The 21,658-nt window shown below is 39.5% G+C and overlaps 1 protein-coding gene across 2 annotated transcripts; it reads right to left on the bottom strand.

The window, feature by feature from the left end:
* Positions 1–1,357: 1,357 nt before the first annotated feature.
* Positions 1,358–20,456, bottom strand: LOC145454068 (uncharacterized). 2 transcript variants are annotated; one of them, XM_080332062.1, is made up of 8 exons: positions 20,278–20,456; positions 16,012–16,241; positions 15,476–15,565; positions 9,424–9,655; positions 5,882–5,946; positions 3,815–3,928; positions 3,567–3,707; positions 1,358–1,723 (listed from the first exon to the last, which is right to left on the bottom strand). In XM_080332062.1, the coding sequence occupies exons 1-8, from the start codon at positions 20,364–20,366 to the stop codon at positions 1,524–1,526; spliced, it is 1,161 nt and encodes a 386-aa protein (XP_080188188.1). In that variant the 5' UTR covers positions 20,367–20,456; the 3' UTR covers positions 1,358–1,523. The 2 variants fall into 2 exon arrangements, with proteins under 2 accessions (XP_080188188.1, XP_080188189.1); XM_080332063.1 differs by having other exon boundaries at positions 16,012–16,229; positions 20,278–20,453.
* Between the last annotated feature and the right edge of the window lie 1,202 nt (positions 20,457–21,658).

The raw sequence follows: 21,658 nt of genomic DNA on the forward strand, positions 1-21,658 counted from the left end.
CGATACACAAATGCCAACATATATGCCTCATTGTCCATTGGCGTCTAAATGGCTGGCGCCGAATGTTCCTATACTGGCAATCTGAACCCCACAAGGCAAATGCCATCCCGCAGAGAAAAATTATTATATGCCGGTGAAGAAATACCAATTTTAAATCGTGTGCGTCTTTTAGTTTAGTAGCCTAGCCTATGTTTGGGCGATTTCAATACCTTTTGACATAGTAGACATAGAGGTCACGAAATGTCATAATGTAACGAAGTCATTATGCCAACGGGCCCGCCCGGACATGTTTAATTATTATTTACGGGCACTACAATTTCCAAGACACCACACTCAGCTCTACCGGTAAATCTGATTACGCGAGCAGAGAGAGGATAAAAAATCGATCGCATTATATATGCAATTGACCGATTTAATCATGAATTATGGAAAATTTTCGCGCCAGGCGCGGTTTGGCGATATAAGCTGACTCACTGCGGTACAACAAATCTCGCTGACAAGTAGCGGTAGCAATTAACGTATAGCGTGTTGGGGGGGTCTGGTTTGGTTTATCACCCTATGGGAGACCAAGACCACCGTTCTGGGGGTCCTTACGAAGTGCTGTTTCGGTCATGAGCACATTACGCGGATGTCATCCCGATAACTCGGAAAACGGCTATTGAGCACCTCTGACCCTTTGTGACGTTACAATAATATGGCCGTTTTTATCATCTTTGTCTTTCGAAAAACTGCTCTGTGGTAGCCTACACACTGACCACTGAGTCATAACAGTATCGTCATTGAACTTTAAAAAAAAAAACAGAAGTGTCGTATAGGCCTTGAGAGACGCATTTACTGGAATTGCTTATTGGTTGCACCGTAATATCATGATGAAGAAATTGGTTAAATAGTCGAGCAGTGTTCTCCACCATGAACGCGTAACAGCTGAGCATGAGCATGCAGCAGACTTGCGTATGACTGGGAAAAATCGAGTTGAGTCAAGTATTCGGGTACCAGTATGAATACTTGAAAAAAATACAGTTGTACTACATAAAACAGGGCCGGCCAACCCGTGGCCCACGAGAACGTTTTGAGTGGCCCGCGAGGTAATTTTCGAAATAACTTATATTCTATTATAACTATAATTCTCGCTGATAAAATAGCTAATAGTGGCAGGGAGCGCATAATTTTGTAACTCGAAAAAAGATAGCGGACATTCAGGCTTATTGCCACGGGGAATTGTGAAAAATTATAAATTGGAAATGATATTATCTTTCAAAGTCGAAAGACCCGGGCACAAAGAGTACTGCCAGCCTAGAATCTCTTTTGACTCATATCTTTGTTGTCATTCGATGAATGCTTGCCCGAGACGTTGCAATTTTCGTGACGCGCAATATAATAATAGAAAAATACGGGCGAGTATCAAGCAATTTTACAGCGAAAATATCACAAATATGATATGTATATCTGAAATCAAACTAAGAAACAATAGATTCGTAGCTGTTAGCCAGTATTCTGTTGTGATCTATAGCTAACGTGAGATTCTACTGAATATCATCAAAGTCGATCACGGGCGGGTTCACAACTCCGGCAACAAAATTTTCATCTCCAACTGGAACGCAGTCGCGATTGTTCGTGGCTTTCAGTAGACCATTCTCGCATTCGCACACATATGAACCGACACTGTTGATGCATTTCGCAGTCGGCCCGCATTTGTTGTCTCCGTTCAAGCATTCGTTAGCGTCTGTAAAGGCAATGTATAGAGACACCTTATTTTGACTAACATCTTGGACTCGGACAACTATTGATAATTTCAGTTTTCCAATTATATTACAATTCGACCAAATAGACTAATTAGACCAAATCGTCTAATTGGGGCGGAAAACTGGTAACCTCATTCTAATCTAATTTGTGAAATGTTTCGATGCTTTAATTTTAATTCCCATCTGATTTCTGCTTTTCCCTCAAAATTCAACAATATAACGGTATAGCCCATAGCGCATAGTGTGAAACGAGCCAAGCTTTGTGTACAGAGATTTGCCATTATCATACTAATGAGAATTAACTTTTTTCCAATTCGTACTTTCATTCAATTTTTTGTGAATTGTAAATTCTGTTATTCTAATTCCAGTCTAATTTGAAATAAACGTGTAGTTATATTTCTCGGGAATCTAATTTTGGATAGCTGAAAAGTTTCTGTATCTTACAATACGTCTAGCAATAGTCCGCCGCTTCTGCCCGTAATCGACAACGCAATTTGTGGACATTCGGTGAGCCATGCCCTGAATTGACAAGGAAAATGAGTTTCCTTTGAGTGATGTCATTTTGGTCATGCAGAACAATTGTGAGCAATTCGAAAATTTCGCAATTACAATAATGTTGCTTTGTGTCGGTCCGCCAAGAATTTGACCTCAGACGAAAGTCAAACACGGTCTTGTGAGAGATCGAGTGAGAAGTCCGGCATGCATGTACAATAGGGCTGTTCAAAAATAGCTTTTTTTCCTCAATCTTGATGGTTACGTGATTAAATCGTTAGGTTGCCTTAAAAAACGACGCACACCAAATTTTAATTCATTCCAACCAATAATCGCTGATTTCGTACAGTTTGAAAATTTTGAATTTACCCAAAGATGCAAAAAAAATTTTTGTCAAATTTTTCTGTCAACCCCATGAAATTGTTGCACTGTCTTCAAAGACGATGCAAAACAACTTTGACTCAATTCCAACCAGCAGAAGCTGAGTTATTTGAGTTTTTCGATGATAATTCTTGGATTATCCACCGATCTAGGATAGTGCCCTAATTATCGAAGAAAAACTCAAATAGCTCCGCTTCTACTAGTTGGAATCGAGTCAAATTTGTTTTGCATCGTCTTTGAAGACAGTGCAACGATTTCATGGGGTTAACAGAAAAATCTGACAAAAACTTTTTTGCATCTTTGGGTAAATTCAAAATTTTCAAACTGTACGAAATCCGCGATTATTGGTTGGAATGAATTAAAATTTGGTGTGCGCCGTTTTTTAAGGCAACCTAACGATTTAATCACGTAACGAGCAAGATTCAGGAAAAAAGTTTTTTTTTTAACAGCCCTAATGTACAATGTACATCGACAAATTCCTCGTATCTTTACCATTATATACAAACTGTGCGACAGGTTTAAGCATTCAGACGGTGCATAATCCGCTAATGACCAGAAACATAGATCACAGGATAATAATAACTCTCGTTTACGCGGTCACATATAAAATACTGCGGCCTGGTTTGTTTTTAGGAGCTGATCCATCTCAAGGCGATATTATCTCGCGGGTTAAACATTCGTTCGAAGAATACAATGATGCAGGGCAAAACTTAAATCTAAATGAATATTAAAATGAACAATAAATCATGAGTATCAAATCTAATTAAGAGCCGATGTATATCGAGTATCGACACGAGAATGAGTTGTTGAGTTGTCAAATTGACTTCCACCACAGCCCGGATATGACGGACAAAGCGAACGCGGAAAAAAGAATAACCTTTTCAGGTCTGCCAGGATTAACGTTCACAAGTACAATTTGGTTATTGTGATGTCATACAGAAGGTCACATACCTCGACATTGCTTGCCATAAAGAGTCCGTATCATAACATATCCGATCCTGCATTTGCAGGTGTAACTTCCATACGTGTTCACGCATTCTTGGTTGCTACTTGGGCATTTCCCATTTCCAATATCCAAACACTCGTTCACGTCTGACAGACATAAATAAGACATGGTTAAAAAGTTAATCGCGCCTCTCTTACAAGGGAAAATCTATCGCTATGGATAGGCCTATAGACATTGTGCTAAATTTACTCACCAATACACGATCGTTGGTCCGATGCCAACGAGAAACCTTCGGGACAGGTACACTTTTCAACGCCGTTACTGTGAGTACATTTGTATCTGCAACCGGTCTTGCAGGCATTGGCCTCTGTCAGCGAAATATTCACATAAAATCAGCACATAAGTAATTATATCTATTCGGGTCGAAATTAGTAAAAGCTTCATCGATAAAGCACTATTCTATCCGCTAGAGAATGAGCGGATTGACGAATTACGTAAGTTTAGGGTCAAGTTTAGAATGAAAATACAACACTGTTTAAAACAGGGCTCTTGTTTAGAATATGTTTTTAATATTTTTTTAATTATTATTTTCTTATCCACGACCACTTAGGAAAAATGACATCCAAAATTACAATATGTGGTTACGCACTGTTTTGTAAAAACAACACTGAATGTTTCTGACTTTGATTCCATTAAAAACAGAGGCTTTTGTTCAAAACATTGTTAAAACGTGTTTAAAAACGAGATTTGTTTTCAATGCGACCGTAATTGTGCACGAGCAATTGAGCACGCACGAGAAAGTACCAAATTCAAGATACAATAATGCCGCTACGCGGATTGGGTAAGATAAGATAGGCGACATTTGCCTGGGAGTATCTAGTGTTGAAAATATAGTATAAAAAGAAAAGAAATATTATGATTTTGGATAATGTGACACCAACGAACAATTAACTGTGCCATATGCATGGGCCACAATGAATAATTTGAATCATTGCAGCATTTAAATTCGAATTAATAGAAATGCTATGCACATTGGCTCCATGTAATGTGTTAGGCGATATATACACGGTTTCCGCATAAATTAACGACGTCATGGGACCAAGTTTGTCTTGTTATCTTCCAAAACATTTTTTTTTATTATGTGATATAACATTCCTTTTCAAAGTCGGCGCATACAGGCCTATACCGCCACTATTCGACGTTTGATCACGACAAACCTTGCACATGGTGCACCAGACCGTTCGCGGAAATAAGTGCCATGTAATTTTTTACCATCTATAATAATAACAATACCGTCAGGATACACCATCTTGCGGTTTGAAGACAAACTTAATTGCTGTTTGAAAGTGATCAAATTTGCATCGATACTTCTGCTATAATCAAATAGCAATTGTTCTGTTCACCAACGATGTCATTCCGAAGACCATGATCGCCGGCTTTGATGAGAAAGTCACATTCAGCTCATGCGGCGGTATTTAAAACGTATTGCTGTCATTTAATTCAGTGAAATAGGGGCTAGCGCAACACTTTTTCGCGCTTACCATCACAGTAAAAAAGCAAACCTAACATGTATTTGAACCATAAGAACATACATTCGGGGAATAATTACAAAATTAAATATAGGCTACTCATTAGTCATGTACGCAACCACGTAGGCCAACACATAGCAATTACAGGACGATGAATCCTAGTTATCTTATCTCCCTACAATGAGAAAGAACTTTGACAACTCAACGCCAGCTGCACACTGACAAGGAATTTCGGAAAGCTCACAGAACACCATTCACAATATACCAGTCATAGAAATCAAGGATGACATGACCTGGATTATATATTTTACATATTATCATACCCTCTTAAAATCCCTGGATTTGTGGTGGTAGTTTGTGGCTGATAGTTCAAGTAGACAACGTTATCTATCAAGTAATCCTTTAAGAGGCAATAACAGCACAAGGGAGGCTTTTATCGGTTTTTGAAGAGTAAGCGCGTAAGTTAAGTGTTTCCGTCAACGGGATTGCGGACATTTAGTTGGTTCAACGCAGGCAGTGTGTTATGCACCTTAAATTTACAATGAATTCAATTTGAAGTGCGCATGGCTTGCCAAAATTGCATGACGTGATCGCAAAATACCAATCATCATCACAGCAAAAATCTTTAAACGAACATTCCAAATACCAATATTTTTCGTCGTCCGCGGTCAGATAGAAAAATGCAGTTTTATATAAAGTTTACCGAGCCTCTATTTCTATTAGATCCGCAGCGATGTCAGGAATCATCTTTTGTCGAAGTAACAAGTGCCTTTTGGCTCATTCCTACTTACTTCTCCTCTTGTAGTAGAGTCTTTGCATTCTTTGATAGAAATTTGTGTAGGGTGAAGTTGCATTACTGAAATATAAAATTACAATTTACATTCATTAGTCATTGCGCCTCGTGAGACTAAAATATACTACAAAGTCATGCGCTTGGATTAGAGACGGCGCCAGGCCGCCAGCCATACCTGCGTTCGCAATAGTTCTGAATGCCAGATGTGATAGATTTGCATATCTTCCGGCCGGATTTAGCTCGGCATAGCACAGTTCAAAAATGGCATATCGTCAGCTGCACCGGTAATGCTACTAAACTCTTAAGAATTTGAGCAAGAGAGTGCCTCTTTTCCCATCTGGTGACGCTTAGCTACAGCGTGTGCGGAATTAATATTAATTTTTGAATAGTGGCGCTTATGACCGATCAGGTCTTTTGCACCACGTACGTGATGATTAGCGTACACAAGATTTTACAGATATTTCGCACACGACAAAACAAATTCCACCACCGGGGTTACCAGTTGGGGAGACGTGAGAACATTTTCAAGTGAAAATACGATGCCGTAATAGTTGCACGATCCAACTAGAAATCGACTTGAAAATCAAATCGAGAACAACATAATAGAAAATGCGATACTGTTTCTGGAGTGCCGCATGTTCCACAATTGGGGGTCTCCGAGCATTTGATACGGTATAAATGCGAGTTCAGGAGACAATGACCCGTCCTCAGACGGAATAATATGCGGTCGTATACTCACGAATCGATGCTTGAGTCGGGAGCGTGTGCGAAATGAAACCAGCGTTCATGTTACGATTACCGCATGCCTACCACATGATTACCGCATATCTAGGTTCCTCCTCGCCATATCATCCGTGTAAGCGGTGTCTTATAAAAAGCCTAGAATTGGCCGTGCTACAAGTCGGCAACTATACAGAATAAAAATTAAGAAAATTGGCCTGGTGTAAATGACCGTAGTAGTCGACAAACACCATGAATACCTCAAAACAAACAAACAAACCGCATGCCTAATACTTGGAAAATAAATAACCAAGAACATGGAGAAATACATAACATGAAAAACTCCCGTCTTTCAGGGCCTTTATGCCTGTGACCGGTGACAAATATCGCATATAGAGTGCTAAAAACTCCTGCTAAGCCTTATATCCGCGGATTTGAGTCAGCGTGTTTTCGGTTATTTTCCTCAATAGTGCGATCGCAAACATACATTCCAATATGGGCGTTGACGTTCCTTTTGAGAGATCCGAATCAGGATCTGAATAGAGACCGTACAATGTACATGCATTGCACCTTGCACAGCTGCACAGTGCACAGTGCACACTGCACACCCGTGAACAACACAGCGAGAAATGGCCAATGTAAGCCTAACAAAACAATTTTTGATTGTTCGAGCAAAATCCGATTTAAGCGTGACGACTTCAATGAACTTGCGAATGTGAACGAGAATGGTGCGCGTCTGCAAATTCTCAAAACACATAGTTCCTCAGATTGAATCTCCCTGCCTAAGAGTTAACCACTTCCGTTGACGTACCCGTAACGTACTGCGAAACAGACACGTGGCTTAAGGATTATCAAAGCTTTCACGATGTTAGATCGTAACCATCGTTACAATTCAAACCCCAAGCCATTCTTAGATTAAAAGTTGATAAGAAAAATATACACGCTTTCGTGGAAGGTGAGAACGAATATAGGAAAATTCTGTAGTCCATCAGACGAGTATGAAAATTCGGGAGGGTCACTTGAACATTCTGAGGAAGCGAATGTTATTAACTATGGTGTGACATCGGGGATCCATTCTGATGTGTAATATTAGTGACGTGGTCATGTTAATGTGATAGTAAAGGCAAAGCGATCTTTCCCATGGTTTAAGTAGAATTTTATTCATATATATCTGAAGAATCTTGAACCAGACATGACTGTAAATTTTGATTTGAAGATTTGGGTGATATCTGCACACATACGGTTTCTCGGCTTGGATTTTCTTATGGGAAATTGAATGATTCTGCATTTCCAATGACATTTAGAACTAATGGTCGATCACTACCGGTTTCGCGCTAGACGGAGATTTGGATTGTAAAATATTATAATCGCTCATCTGTTATTCCGTGTGGACTTTATATTTCCCAATCAGCAACAATACAGTATGACTTGTGAAGCCGACGTGCTAATATTCGGGATATTAGGCAATATTTATGATTGAAACGCCGTAAAATCATTGCGGTGAAGGTGATATCATCGACATGCAATTCTATACACCGATGACTCAAAACGCGTATCTTTTAGATAAGCGTGAAACTACATACGGATTACATGGTGGTCGGATTGTGAGTCGATATTGAATGCCAAGATGGAAATAGATATTTCAATATTTAGTCATATTGAGGTGGAAATCGTATTGCGGCAGAGAACGATAATATTGCTAGTTACTTCCGGGATGGACAAGGCAATATAATTTTAAAATGTGTATCGCGACATCGTGAATACAATTCGTTCTTTTTATCCACAATCAACTGCTTCCCTCCCTATGCGTCATGGCATCGGCACGAAGTTTCAACAATTCAAGTTTTTTTTCGCAAGCATATAGACTCAGATCAGAAGCTGAGAGCCGCTGTTATGAAAACACGCGCATATTAAATGCACTTGTCTTCGGAAAATTAGCAACATCAACAAAGGATTATAAAAATTTTGAAATGCGTTGTGGAAAATTGTATGAGTCGGGTGATGATGTCAAAGTTAGTTATAGTTACTGAGCTGAACGGTTGCTGTTGTTGGAAAAATAAAGTAATCCTTTTTGTTGCTATAATTTATATAATCCTCGGATCGACCATATATACCGACTTTAAAACTTGGAAAATGTCTAAGACTCTGTTCATATTACTCAGGTCACGCTTCATGGGGAATTTGTTTTACGTTTCCTGATTAGCACTCATCGTTCAAAAGGTACAGTCATGCGTATTGCCAAAAATGAATTAGCGAGATATAACAAATGAGCCATCCGAGGTTGACCGTGATCAAATCACATTTGTATAGAGCGTTTCACTATACAGAAGCTCGAGGACGATGTACCCGCGATGAATATTTCTAATCATGTTCCAAAAATCCAACTATCTAATCTCAAGTGCATGACACCGATACCGCGAATGTGATTATTTACAGTAATATAGCCTCATGCAATATAGACTGCAGCCTACAGGTGGAATATTATCTATTCGTCTGTAGAGATATAACTGATACTTATTTAGTGCCCACTGCCCATCACGCAATGAATGATTAAAATCGAACACGTTATAGTTACAATCTTGATCACGCCAAGTAAAATATTTGGTGAACGAAAGCTATCTATGTCTTATTATAAGAGGTGGTGGAAATAGTCATCATTGGTAGGCGGGTAGGCCTACTTGAGTAGAAATAAAAGTATAACGACGTAAATTTCTACTCAAGTGCAAGTACACAATACCCTCTGTTCATTATTACACTTGTTCAGATTAGTTCCGTGCATCTGCCGTTAGATTGCAGTCAATAACGGCAGTGCATAATTACCTGAGGCTCAGTCTACTTGTAGTAGGTACCCCTCGCCGCCTGGAAGTTATGAGAGGTGTACGAGCGAGAAGGGCAGCCGGTCCGACAGTTGTGGACTTCCTCCTGCGCGCGACACAATGCTTCCTGTCGCGATGCAGTTTGTACCCGCGCCGGCAATAACATTTATAGCCCCCGCGTCTGTTCGAGCACTTGTGTTCGCACGAATGGGTTCGCCTGGCGCATTCGTTGACGTCTGTAAGATATGACTGTTCGGGCTAATCCGTTCGAATGACAGTAATTCCCGACTGACGCCAAACAGTTTGTGCCTTAGAAATAGCGAAACGTCATAATGCATGATGGTAAAGTTTATCACGTTCGCATACTCGGGAGGTTTCGCAGCTTCGCTACATAGATTTTAATACCTATTATGAATCACCGCCGCACTATACGATAGAATGAGCAGAACATGGGTGCTGAAACGAATTTTCGAAGTGTCATCTGTAGTTTTGCAATAGCAAACAAGCGATACATCTAGCTCTTAACTGGACACTGGACAGGCTTCGTTGTGAGTGGAGATGGAGACAACGAATCGTCGATTGGAAATCGCTTCGAACCATTAAAGCAGAGGTCTCAAACTCAGATGTGCTCGCGGGCCAGTTTCCTAGTTTTGATGACGCCGCGGGCCGCAGCATCAATGATAGGGATATTTAATGGCCTTATTTGACGGGACCTTGCAGACAGTCATTCCACAAACATCGTGGAAATGTAATTTACTAGTGTACTATTAACGCTTTTTGACACAAAAAAATCACATTTTCAAGTATTTGAATAAAATTGTTTTTGTGCCGGGCAGAATTTTTTTTAATTAACGAGTTATAGACATCATGTGAGAGGATGCATTCATGCATTCATGACATCGTAAAACTGTCTGGTTATAATATTGCAACTAGTGGACCTATGACGAGCAACAACTTTATGTAGACTATTTTAAAATCTACTGAAGATTGATCTGATATCAGAGCATTTGAGCGGTATAGCTTAATCCTATGGTTTTGATATCGTCGTGATAATTATAGGCTACTGTTATTGTCATTGCCAAACACAAATTAAATAAGCATAAGATTTTGCCTTCGATATATCAATAACAACTTAAATACACTCATTATTGAGCCATAGTAATAGCATTGCTTCTTAACCTTGTGCTTCCACTAAGATTTCTCGTAGCCCCTGTCCTTTCTCAATACAATTTCTGATGGTACCTATATAAATCAGAAAGCCAATTCACAAAATCGCGTGCAGCGCAAATACTATTTTCCAATTTAATAAATTGGCCCACAGCATATGGGCCTATCAATTCTACAATGCATCTCTTACTCCCTGATGTCGTATTTCGTACCCCGATGAGGTCTGCGGACCCTGGTTAAGAACCCCTGCAATAGAAATATCCAATCGGCGAAGAATTCGTTGGTGTTACAGCTGTAGAGCGTACTACCACCTTACTCGCCCCCGATAATAACATGGATGAAGAGAAAAAACAACATGCAGCGTTTAACCAACTATATACGTCACGGTGTTACCCATGGTTGCCATACTGACCTAATTAAATATCTATATACCCTACGCAACGCAAGCTACGACCTTTTGATATATTACTATTCCCCATGAAAGTTGCATAGATTGTTGCATCCGTAGGATTACCAAGTCACTATTCCGAGTCGCAAGTCCTTCTCCGATTTCAGTGTTTGACCCGACTCAACTCGAGTCATTTTTATTTAATCACCCAGTCAATCCGAAATCAAGTAATTATACGAGAAGGTCGCACCAAACCATATCACCATTTACAGTCGCGAATCATCAACGGGTCATATTTTATCATCATGAACCAGAAATGTGACGTAATAGCTGATCTTCTACCGCATAGCTTTTAAAAGTGATGTGATAGTGATGTTTGTTGGGATTTCAGTGATTTTATAGTAGTTTTTTCGTGAACTCTAAGTTTTTATATCTAAAAAGATATATGGCACTTACATATATTGTTGATTACTTGAAATTCCAAAATGCCGTCGCGGGCCGCACAAAATGCTCTCGCGGGCCGCGTGTTTGAGACCTCTGCATTAAAGTATGTGGTTCCCAGCCAGGGGAAAATTTGTAATTTGTATGCCTCGGTAAGGGCAATCTGAACTTAGGATTGCAAAGGAAGACAGCCTACAACAGGAATCACCAAATGTTCCACTTTATGTGTGTCCCATTTGGCTGATTTCTAGCTAGAAGTGCGTTTAAATGATATACATGAAATTTTTGTTTTTCGTACAAATCACCCCTGAGTTTTTAGAATATAGCGCAGTTGTGCTTAAATTGCGACTCGCCAGACCATTTCGTTGGGCCCTCGGCAGCCTATCGATCAAATTGCTACTAAGCGGTAAAAAGTCATGCCGAACTCAACACAAGGCCTCTAGTTAAAGTGCTAACCATTTTTTTCAAGTCAACATCTGCCCAGTCGTAAAAATACATGCCAATTTCAGCGATTTAACTCAGAGTCATCTCAACAGAACTTGATGATTTATTTTTCTGCAATAGCTACCCATTCGTGGAAAGAGCATGCCAAATTCAGCGCAATGTTGTCACAGAGGAAAATTATGACCCATTTTCTTTTGATTTATTTACTGTCTAGAAAACAGTACACGCATGGCGTTGAATATTAGAGAAGGAAGCGGCCATGGTACCTTACCAAATTGTAATGCGGTCCGCCTTCTGAATAGTTCGTCAATAGTCAGCAGTTGCTTGCGCAGTAAAAATGACATTTTTAGTCAGCGGTCTGCTTTATGTTAAGGAGGAATTTTGGCTCAAATCGGGAATGGGGTCCAAGAGACGGAAAAGGTCCCCTGATGGGAACCACTGATTTAGGTCGTGTATATAGATAGGATCCACAACTATTGAATATGTTATATTTAGAAAATGCAGGTTTCCAATACGTTTTCTGGCTTAAACAGTGCTTCCAGATATTAGAGGCGCGATAAGCGATTCGTCTTGGAAGATTTGTAGTAACGAACGCGAATACCGGCACCACTCATTTGCCTCTAGGGTTACGTTATTTATAATGGATGACGATTGACGACGCACGGACAAGCGTTGATTCCCAAGGACTCGGTAGTATTTTGACACTTAATTACACACATGCATGAAACAAATAATAATGGATGGCGGACCATTTAATCCACGAATCCTAATCAACCTAAAATACTTCACTCTCTAGTATCTGTGTGCGCGACTGATGGGTGTACCAAGTGAGAATTTGAAGTCCAAACCGATGCCGAACGAGTTGTAAGTTCAAGTACACAATTGAGACGTACTGTATTGAAGTGGAACATGGGATGCATATGACATTAATCAGTGCATTTTTCACGAAGGTTATCACTTCTTTTGGTCCACTTTACATGTAAGCTCACGACGAATCCACAAGGATAATGATCCTATAATGATGGTATTGAGGATGACCTTCTACAGACATATAACCAACCATATGTAACGCTATCTAGTTCATACATCGGCCGTAACTGACAATCACACTCTTGAAAATTTGTCGTAATTTACAAAGCCTCTAAGATTTTTCAAGATATATTCAAGAGATCTGTTGCTGAACATGCGTCAGGTACCATGTTGTGGAAAGAGATTGAATCGCAAAGAATTATTATGGAAAGGTTATACAAGCAGAAATGTATGTTTTTATATATTTACTATGTATAGGCCTATACGTATAGATATGCGTATACCAAACCAAGGTCACATCATCGAGTGGCGAGAATGATTGCTAACAATTAGTTGAAATGTCATTCATTAGATTAATTTATAATGACATGGAAGGAAATGGTATAAAATCACTCATCGCTTTTTAACTGAATGCAGTATTTTCATGTCGGAACATTTTCATTGCTGTACTAAAAGTACAAATTATATGTGCATGTGCGTAAGAGCGGGAGTGTTTACAGAAAAACATGGAAATGCACTTGTTTCGATTTTGAATATATCTATGACCCCGAAGGGAAACACGGGAATATGTTTGTCATGAAGTGCGCCTCTTATCGCGACAAGGCATTGGGAAAAAGTGTCGGTAGCGAAGAAAAATAATGGTACTCAACTGTCGATTAACTAAGGTTGCATTTAAAACAAAAATCAATTTAAAACAAACATGTTTAAAACATGCTTTTTATTTATTTTTATTTTTTTGAAGCCATGACGTCACGAAGATTCGATTGTGACGTCATAGCGGATTGACATTTGAAAATATAGGCCTAGGGCAGGGGTCGCCAACTCAAAACGGGTCGCGGGCCACTTTTCAAATTTCGGAGCGGCCGCGGGCCGCATGAACTCGATATCGATATAAATAGGCAACCACGTTCTGAAACTCTATTGCAGCACAACTATGTGCTACCTAGCAACAGCATAGTGACTCTAAAGAAGTAATATTTTATTGAAGGAATACAAATATAACAAAAAATCATTATCATCAATTTTATTTTATTTTGAACTCTGAGCTATGCAGAATACCTGGAAACGCTTTTCAGCAACTAAGGAATCGATATTGGGGTCAGCAAGATACGTTACTTGCTGGAAGACCATCTCCACATAAAGCTTGAAATTGTTAAGAAGCCCTAAGCCAGTGGTTCTCAAACTTTTTTAGACAGCCCCCATTTGTGATAATGAACAATTTCGCGCCCCACTTATACTCATATTACAAAATGCAACCAGAATGCTAGCAATCCCAACGAATAGTTTGACGGCACGGAAGGGTATGACTGTTGATGAGAGTTCTATAATATGAATTCCGGACTATACACAGAGCAACAACCACGAAAATAAGGTAAATCGCGCCAAGCGCGAAAAAAATTCAGCTGGGTGCAGCTCCGTGGCTCCGTCAGAGGCTTTCACGCTCCCACAAGGGGGACGCGCCCCTAGCTTAAGAACCACTGCCCTAAGCCGTTTTCTAAGCGTCTTGGTCTTGTCAGTGTTTGGGCCATTGCACGTCAAGACAATAGCTCATATATATCAGCTGATTCTCCCTCGATGGAATGCTGTTGCCATCGCCACAGCCATTTTAGCTATAGTGATGGATAGTGATGTTGGGCAACGGAGAATAGCTTATTTGGAAACAACAAAAACAACAATATGTTGAACGGTAGTCAATTTCATCATTTCAAATTGGTGTTCTTAGCATTATTCCGAAATCTCAAATTAAGTCGCGGGCCGCACAATATGACCTCGCGGGCCGCATGCGGCCCACGGGCCGCGTGTTAGTGACCCCTGGCCTAGGGTAATAGCTCCTTTGGCGAAATATCTCTACTATAGCTGTTTAACCGGCTATTTTGAGGGTTCCAACCATCCCATAGCGATATACGTCGGCCACGACTATATCGGGTGGTAATTGTCCGTAGGGTCATACAACATGTTTTTGGAAAGTATTTACACAATTATGGCATAATTTTACAACTTAAAAAACCACATTTTTTTCATAGCCTTCGTTTAAAACACTGTTTAAAACATGTTTTAAACAAAGTGTTTTAAAACACCATTTGTTTTAAATGTCAGCGTTAATATTTGACTTGCACTAGGCCATGTAGGATTTCGTCGTTTTATAAATCATCATCATCAGCAAAACTTCGGGTGTCTCAGGCCTGAAGGTACCTATATTTGACAGATTCGGTGAGATTACAGGACGGGTGAATCCGGGCCGTTCAGCTATATAGTTTCAAAGCATTTCCCATTATTCGCATCATGTGTAATTGATTACTGTGGTTCGGTATGTCCAACCCCTGTATAAGTATAGTGGGCCTACAAAATTTCTGTGGCTTACTCGTTTTTTCATTAAAAACAGAATCTTCTGCATCAACATTTTCTTAATACTGTATAGATGAATTGACCTGAAGTGAAAAGGTGTAATATAGTAATATTTTCCGAATACATATACATTTACTTGTCAGAGAATCTTTGCAATTATTACAAGCGATACTACAAGTTTTAGATATAGGTGTGTAGGTCACGTGAGCGGCTCAAAGTCATCATAAACCAGTACACTTACCGATTGAGCAACGCTTCCCGTACCAGCCTTTTATGCAAACGCAACTTCCGGAAATGCAATTCCCGTGCTTGCAAGTTGAATTTCTGCATTCTAACGAAAACATTATATGCATTGGATAGTTGTTGGTTGACTACCCAATTAAAAAAATGGAAATTCGATGTCATTCGTATAGGCTTGTTTATCGTACTACAATTGCAAATCGGTAATTTCATGCAATATATACTGTGTATGCGCAATGTCCATGTGCACATGGTGAAAGGATGTATGTGGATTGTACAATGATATACAAATTACGAAATGTATAATCGAGCATCATGTTTACGCTCAATACAAATGTACATTGTACATTGTATAAGACAATAAATAAGCCTGGATGACATCACACAATTACGAGCTAGCTAGCCGTGGCCACTACGATATACTCTTATTTCGTAGGGATATGATATGAAATGCCACTTTCCATGGAACTGTTTAAATCCCGGAGCACGGAAAAAACTCACTAGTCTTACATGTCCATCGTGACAACTACAACTTACCGACAGGGTTTCCAATATCAAAAGTTACTGCGTTCCGACGAGGTTTCGCAAGACTAATTCGGCGCTGAATCAAACCTGGACGTCGCTGATAGGTTTTGTCGGAGCCGCACACTGCTATTGCTTTCCCGCGTCGGCAAAGCCAAGTTTTTCCCGGAGTCGACACCATACTCGTCCGAGCTTTGGCATTAGAAAGATAACGGCGCACCAGCCGTCTGTATCTGCCAAAAAAGCTGCGCGATAAAGAACTGAATGCGTCAATGACACTATTGCAGATTCTCTACAACAATGGCAGGTGATACATAGCCTATACCTTTCGCGTTTTGTTAAATGGATTTCATTTTACAAGGGATATATCGCATTCGTTATCTTGTTAGTTTTAGTAAGTGTCATATTTCTTGCACGAAGATAGCCGTTTTGTTTAGATTTCTATGTTACTGTATTCTTATCTTTTACCGCAGTCTACGGTCAGTAGCATTTGCGTTTGAAGTGAACTGTGAATGTCAACACCAATACCGTCTGATTGCGTGACCTCACCACTTTTTCGCCCGTCTACACACACATATTTCTTTGAGAACATCGAATCCAACAATGACCTATCTATATCGCAGCTGACATTGCTTGAGTTTTGGTGAGTGACAATAACGCTGATGTAACATTTCTACGACCGTTTCGAAAAAAAGATTATCAGGTGAACTTATATTTTGATTGATTTTAAACTTGCAATATTTCACCAGTTCATGTAAATTTTAGCGTTTCTTGAATACGTCCAGTGTGATAAAAGAATTTATTTCGTTATTTCCGTAAGCCTGCGTACTAGGCATGCAATTTGATATTTGATAAATATGACATAAGGATCAATTCTTGTAAGATAATAACGTGGTAAAACAGTATTTTGTAAATGCCACACCCGGATTAGTAGTACAAAGCATAATCCCCGATAAAACACTATGAGTATCAAATGCTCAACTTGGGGTTGTCCGGATATGGTGAAAGGAATATATGCGAACTTCATAGGTATGCGTTACCGATTCTTGTTATCAACAGGTGCAATGTTGAAAAGGCGATAAATGAAGAAAAGGTTACCTAGATTTCATCAATAAAAACCATTTGTGCATCTGATGAGATGCAGGTGAATAAATAGACGATATGCTTATGATTGAGTAATATCAGAAATATCGCAATTTGCCAACGCATCACATTGCAAAATCACCTTTATATCACATATATCATCACCACTGCTGCATGTACAAGTACATTGTACATTATTCATCATGTGCATATCAACATTCAGATATCATGTTAACACTATCAATAGATTTACCCACACTATCGCGAGATAGTTCCTATACTCTGAATCATAGAGACTGGCATTGAATAGCGATACGATATTTCGCTTACGGTCATTGGTCATACTGGGAACTTTATTTTTCGTATCTTTCCTGTTACACGAGGATAAATACTTAGGACTATCACCTGATCTAGTCTCTGTTTATGTAATACGTTGACACATATATCAAAGGTCATTTGGTTTTGTAACGAATGGATTCGTATAGAAATTTTGATGTCAATAATGATACAATGCAGGGTAAAATGTGTTTCTTGGATCGAAAAACATTGCCAATAAAAATACGTCATCAGATCCAGAAATTAACCCGCCTACCCCTGGAGTAACCGATGGCTATAGCCAAGAGTCGATTTGTAGGTCACGTAGCCTATATACTTATATCCTACACGACATGCGAATTGTGCTTCGCTAACAGTATTTCATTTTGAAAATCTAGGTACCTCGCAGTCTATATTATATATCTATCATAAAACAAAATTGAAGTCGATACATTGAGAAATGGATTTATGACGCAAGTAATTTTGAGTACTCTGGACAAAGTACATGAAATATAGTGGCTTAGTGGTACTATTACAGGGAACGGCAACCTTTGGAATGCAGCGTGCCTAAAGATAAAAAAAAATTGTAAAGTATTACCAACTGGCGTGCCAGCCATTTTTAATTTTGTCATATTTATCGTTTCAAGCAAGGAATCATGAAGCCATGAAAAACCATCTCGCGTGCCAGCCTCAAGTATCGTAGGCTCCGGTGGCAGTATATAGCATGACATGCACTGAAACTAAATTGTTCAATATAATGCGGATCATCATTCTACTTGATGTATTGTTATTACCGCATCTGCATTACATCTGCAAAGCGCGTCCATCCACACGTTCATCCTCACTATTAGCGAAAAGACTGTGTTGTGTATTCACGCTCAATGGACCGAAAATGGTGGTACAGGAAAACAGAACTTAACTCAGAAATATATATCGCGATCATAAGTCCTGAGCCTACGCGCATGTCTTCCTACGTTACTTCGTGCATGCATAATTTGGATTAAAATGTTGTACTCGGTTTATACCGCGGTATAAGTCTGAGGCAGGTTCTGGTTTCGAGTACCATGAATGTTTATTCACAGTTTCAAACCCGTCTATCAAGGATGGTACACGGGTAGAACCACAATTTTTTCGCTCAGAGTAACACATTACATGATTTCAACAGTTTATTGGAATGCAACTCAAGCTTTTGATCCCTTTAAAAGTATCGGTAACCATTTCCACCTGATTTGACGAAAAGAACTGTTGTAATTAAAAAACGGGTATATCTTCGGGTGAATACCCACTGCCACGACGGACTATATACATGTGGATATTTGTGATTTGATGTACTCCGCGCATTGATTGATGGCAATTATACGGGATTGTGGTCGAGGCAAGTGCTATGTAGAAACCGGAACCGACTTGTTGTTATTGATGTATCGCAGAGATAACGAGAGGATTAGCTTATTTCGTCGTTTTTCGCAAGCACCACGGAATCCCGAATGGTGAACGTGCCAGAAAAGCCGAATCTCTCATCGCTTCGTTCAACTATTCGCTTGTAAATCCAACAAACATCTGGAACTATTATATTTGATCAACTACATCGAAATAAAATGATGCAAAGGTTCAAACATGCCGCTTCTTGCATGATTTGAATATGAAAGATAAATACCAGATTTCTTTGAAGGAGAACATTATGTTCAAACAACTATTCGAATTTCATTTGTTCTCGTGATGGTCAGTTAGCATTTATACATAGGCTATATCAATTACAGTTGGAATTCATTGTGATGCGGTTGCTAAAGCTCAAATCAAATAGTAGGACTCCTCCATTTTACCATTTCAAGTTGTCTTTAAAAAGATTCAATTGCACCATACAGTCACTTTACGTTGGGGAGTAAGAACCGCTAGAGGTATATAATGTAGTGTAGTGCGCCCCGCACAATCTCATAAACATGCAGGACGCAGTAAGCAAAAAATAAATTCCCGAAAAGATTTAAGAGTAGGTATGCCTTACTTTGATACCAGCATCGGTTAATATCATATACATATACATAAACATAATTCCTATCAAGTTACACGTACGTCGTACACGGTCCTGCACAGGCCTATAGGCCTACTACACAGCTAACATGATGGCTGGTCAACGAAGCCACAAAACGGAATTTACTGAGAAATATTCAGATGTGATGACCTTGTAAGTAGAATGCTCCGATTACGAATGAATGTAAGGAACGACTAGGAAATAATTTCGACGAGAGGGATAATACGAACGTCGCGTTGTACGTTGTGGTTGGTGAGTGTTGTGTTATTGGATCAGCATACCAACACGACAAAAGTTTTAGCTTTAGAAGGGAGATTAATTATGCGGAAACCGTGCCTTGTACCCTCTCAACACGGTTCACCACATAAGACTTCGGAAACAGAAAACGCAATCGACGCAAGTTAATGTTCCGTATTTTCTTATTATTTTACAGATCAAGATTCGCCAATTCCGAAAGTGACGCTACAGGGTGTTAAATATTCAATTTCCGACATTCTTCTTAAATTACATGAATACGATAACACGGGATTATACGAACAGTATAATATAACACGTCTAAACTGTCTCGGTGATACTACCGTTTCACCAAATGCCGACAATTACACAATTGCTGATAGCTGACAACCACATCTCGCATATGTCAGGTTACAAAATGCAACGAAGAATCAATCCTCTGTCGACCGCTATTGGCTCCACGATGTTATCTAATTTGGCAACAAACTACTTTCCGCAGATGGACTTGGGTTGTCCGATAGCGTTCGCACCGACGTTCGCAATGTCTTTTCGGCGCGAATTCATGCATATAGGCTATATACTCCAACGAAACTTCTGTTTCGTAAGATCTCGACCGCACTTACCTTGATTGCAATATGCCATCGCTTTCTCCTGCACATGCGATTATCGAAATGCATATAAGTAATCCGAAAACATATATTCGTGCTGTCATGTTGGCCGTCTTGGCATCAAAGTTCCTCACTGACAGAGAAGTTTGGATCGCAATGATGCTGCGTCTGATTCATGGCACGTTCCGAGATACACGCTTTAAGAAAAAATGAATCCAACTGAACCACCTTTGTCAGACATAGGCAAGGTAAGGAGATTGTCACCACGAATCGTTATCTTGTTTGATCAGAAACCATCGTAAGTGCCTTGATTGTAGTTGGTATTTGGTATTTGGTAGTTCGAATGTCCATCTCCTCAAAATAGGGATGTTCCTGAAGGGCCTACGCAGGCTTATATATTCAAGTCTTTCCCTTGCGTTAATGACAAATTTTCCAGGTTTTTCGACTCCGTCCTACATCTTTTTTGTTATATCACAATCTTCTGGTGTTTCAAATTGATGAAAATATTTGTATATTGAACTGAACAAAATGTATAAGTAAAATTTATATTTCAGGACCGTGTAACCGTATCGGAGCACGACTTTCACATCACCATCATTGCGTGATGTGAAGGTTGTTCGTGACCCAGATCTACCGGATACTCTTTTTTTTGTGCAGTACCGTAGGGTATAGCTGTATCGCAGGGATATAATGGCGAAGCGTACCAAAAAGGTCGGAATCGTCGGAAAGTATGGAACCAGATACGGTGCATCGCTTCGTAAACTCATCAAGCGCATGGAGGTATCCTAGCACAAGAAATACACCGGCCCCAGCGGAAAGGATGACCTGAAAAGAGTGGCTGTGGGTATATGGTACTGCAAGTCCTTGGATAGGAAGATAGCTGGTGGAGCCTGGGTTCCTGAAACCACGACCGCTACGACAGTAAAGTATGGTATCAAGCGATTGAGGGATCAACAATACTCCTGAATCCTTGGAATATACCTCGACTGCATTCATTTGGGCATACCAGAGACATTCTATTGTACGACATCAAATCAACTGGTGAAGTCTGAATTTATTGTCAATAAATCAACCTAATGAGTAGGGCGGTTTTTTTTTTACCAAAAAAAAAGTAAATTTTGACCTAAAAAAATCAAAATTTTGACTTTTTTACCTAAAAAAACTTAATTTTGACCAAATTTTGACCTAAGATATGCAAATTAGGTGTTTTCCCACATAATGTTAAAATTGTACCACTTATCTTCATTTCTGGTTGGAACTGATGACTGTCCTAACGAAGTAGTTTGGCCTGGAAAAACGTTTTTGGCTTAGAAACAGGCAACTTTTTACGTGAAAAAAAAACAATATTTTAACGAAATCTGGCCCTATGAAGAATTCCAGTGGTTACAATATGTAT

This window comes from Botryllus schlosseri, chromosome 13, assembly GCF_051294905.1.
Source record: "Botryllus schlosseri isolate E-star chromosome 13, Bs_hap1, whole genome shotgun sequence".
NCBI classification, from domain to species: Eukaryota; Metazoa; Chordata; class Ascidiacea; order Stolidobranchia; family Styelidae; genus Botryllus; species Botryllus schlosseri.

Coding starts and splice junctions, on each gene's coding strand:
- LOC145454068 (XM_080332062.1), bottom strand. CDS start 20,366: ATGACAGCACGAATATATGTTTTCGGATTACTTATATGCATTTCGATA. Junction 5,947..9,423: donor ACAAGTAGACTGAGCCTCAG/GTAATTATGCAC, acceptor TTTATATTTCAG/TAATGCAACTTCACCCTACA. Junction 3,708..3,814: donor GGACCAACGATCGTGTATTG/GTGAGTAAATTT, acceptor TATGTCTGTCAG/ACGTGAACGAGTGTTTGGAT.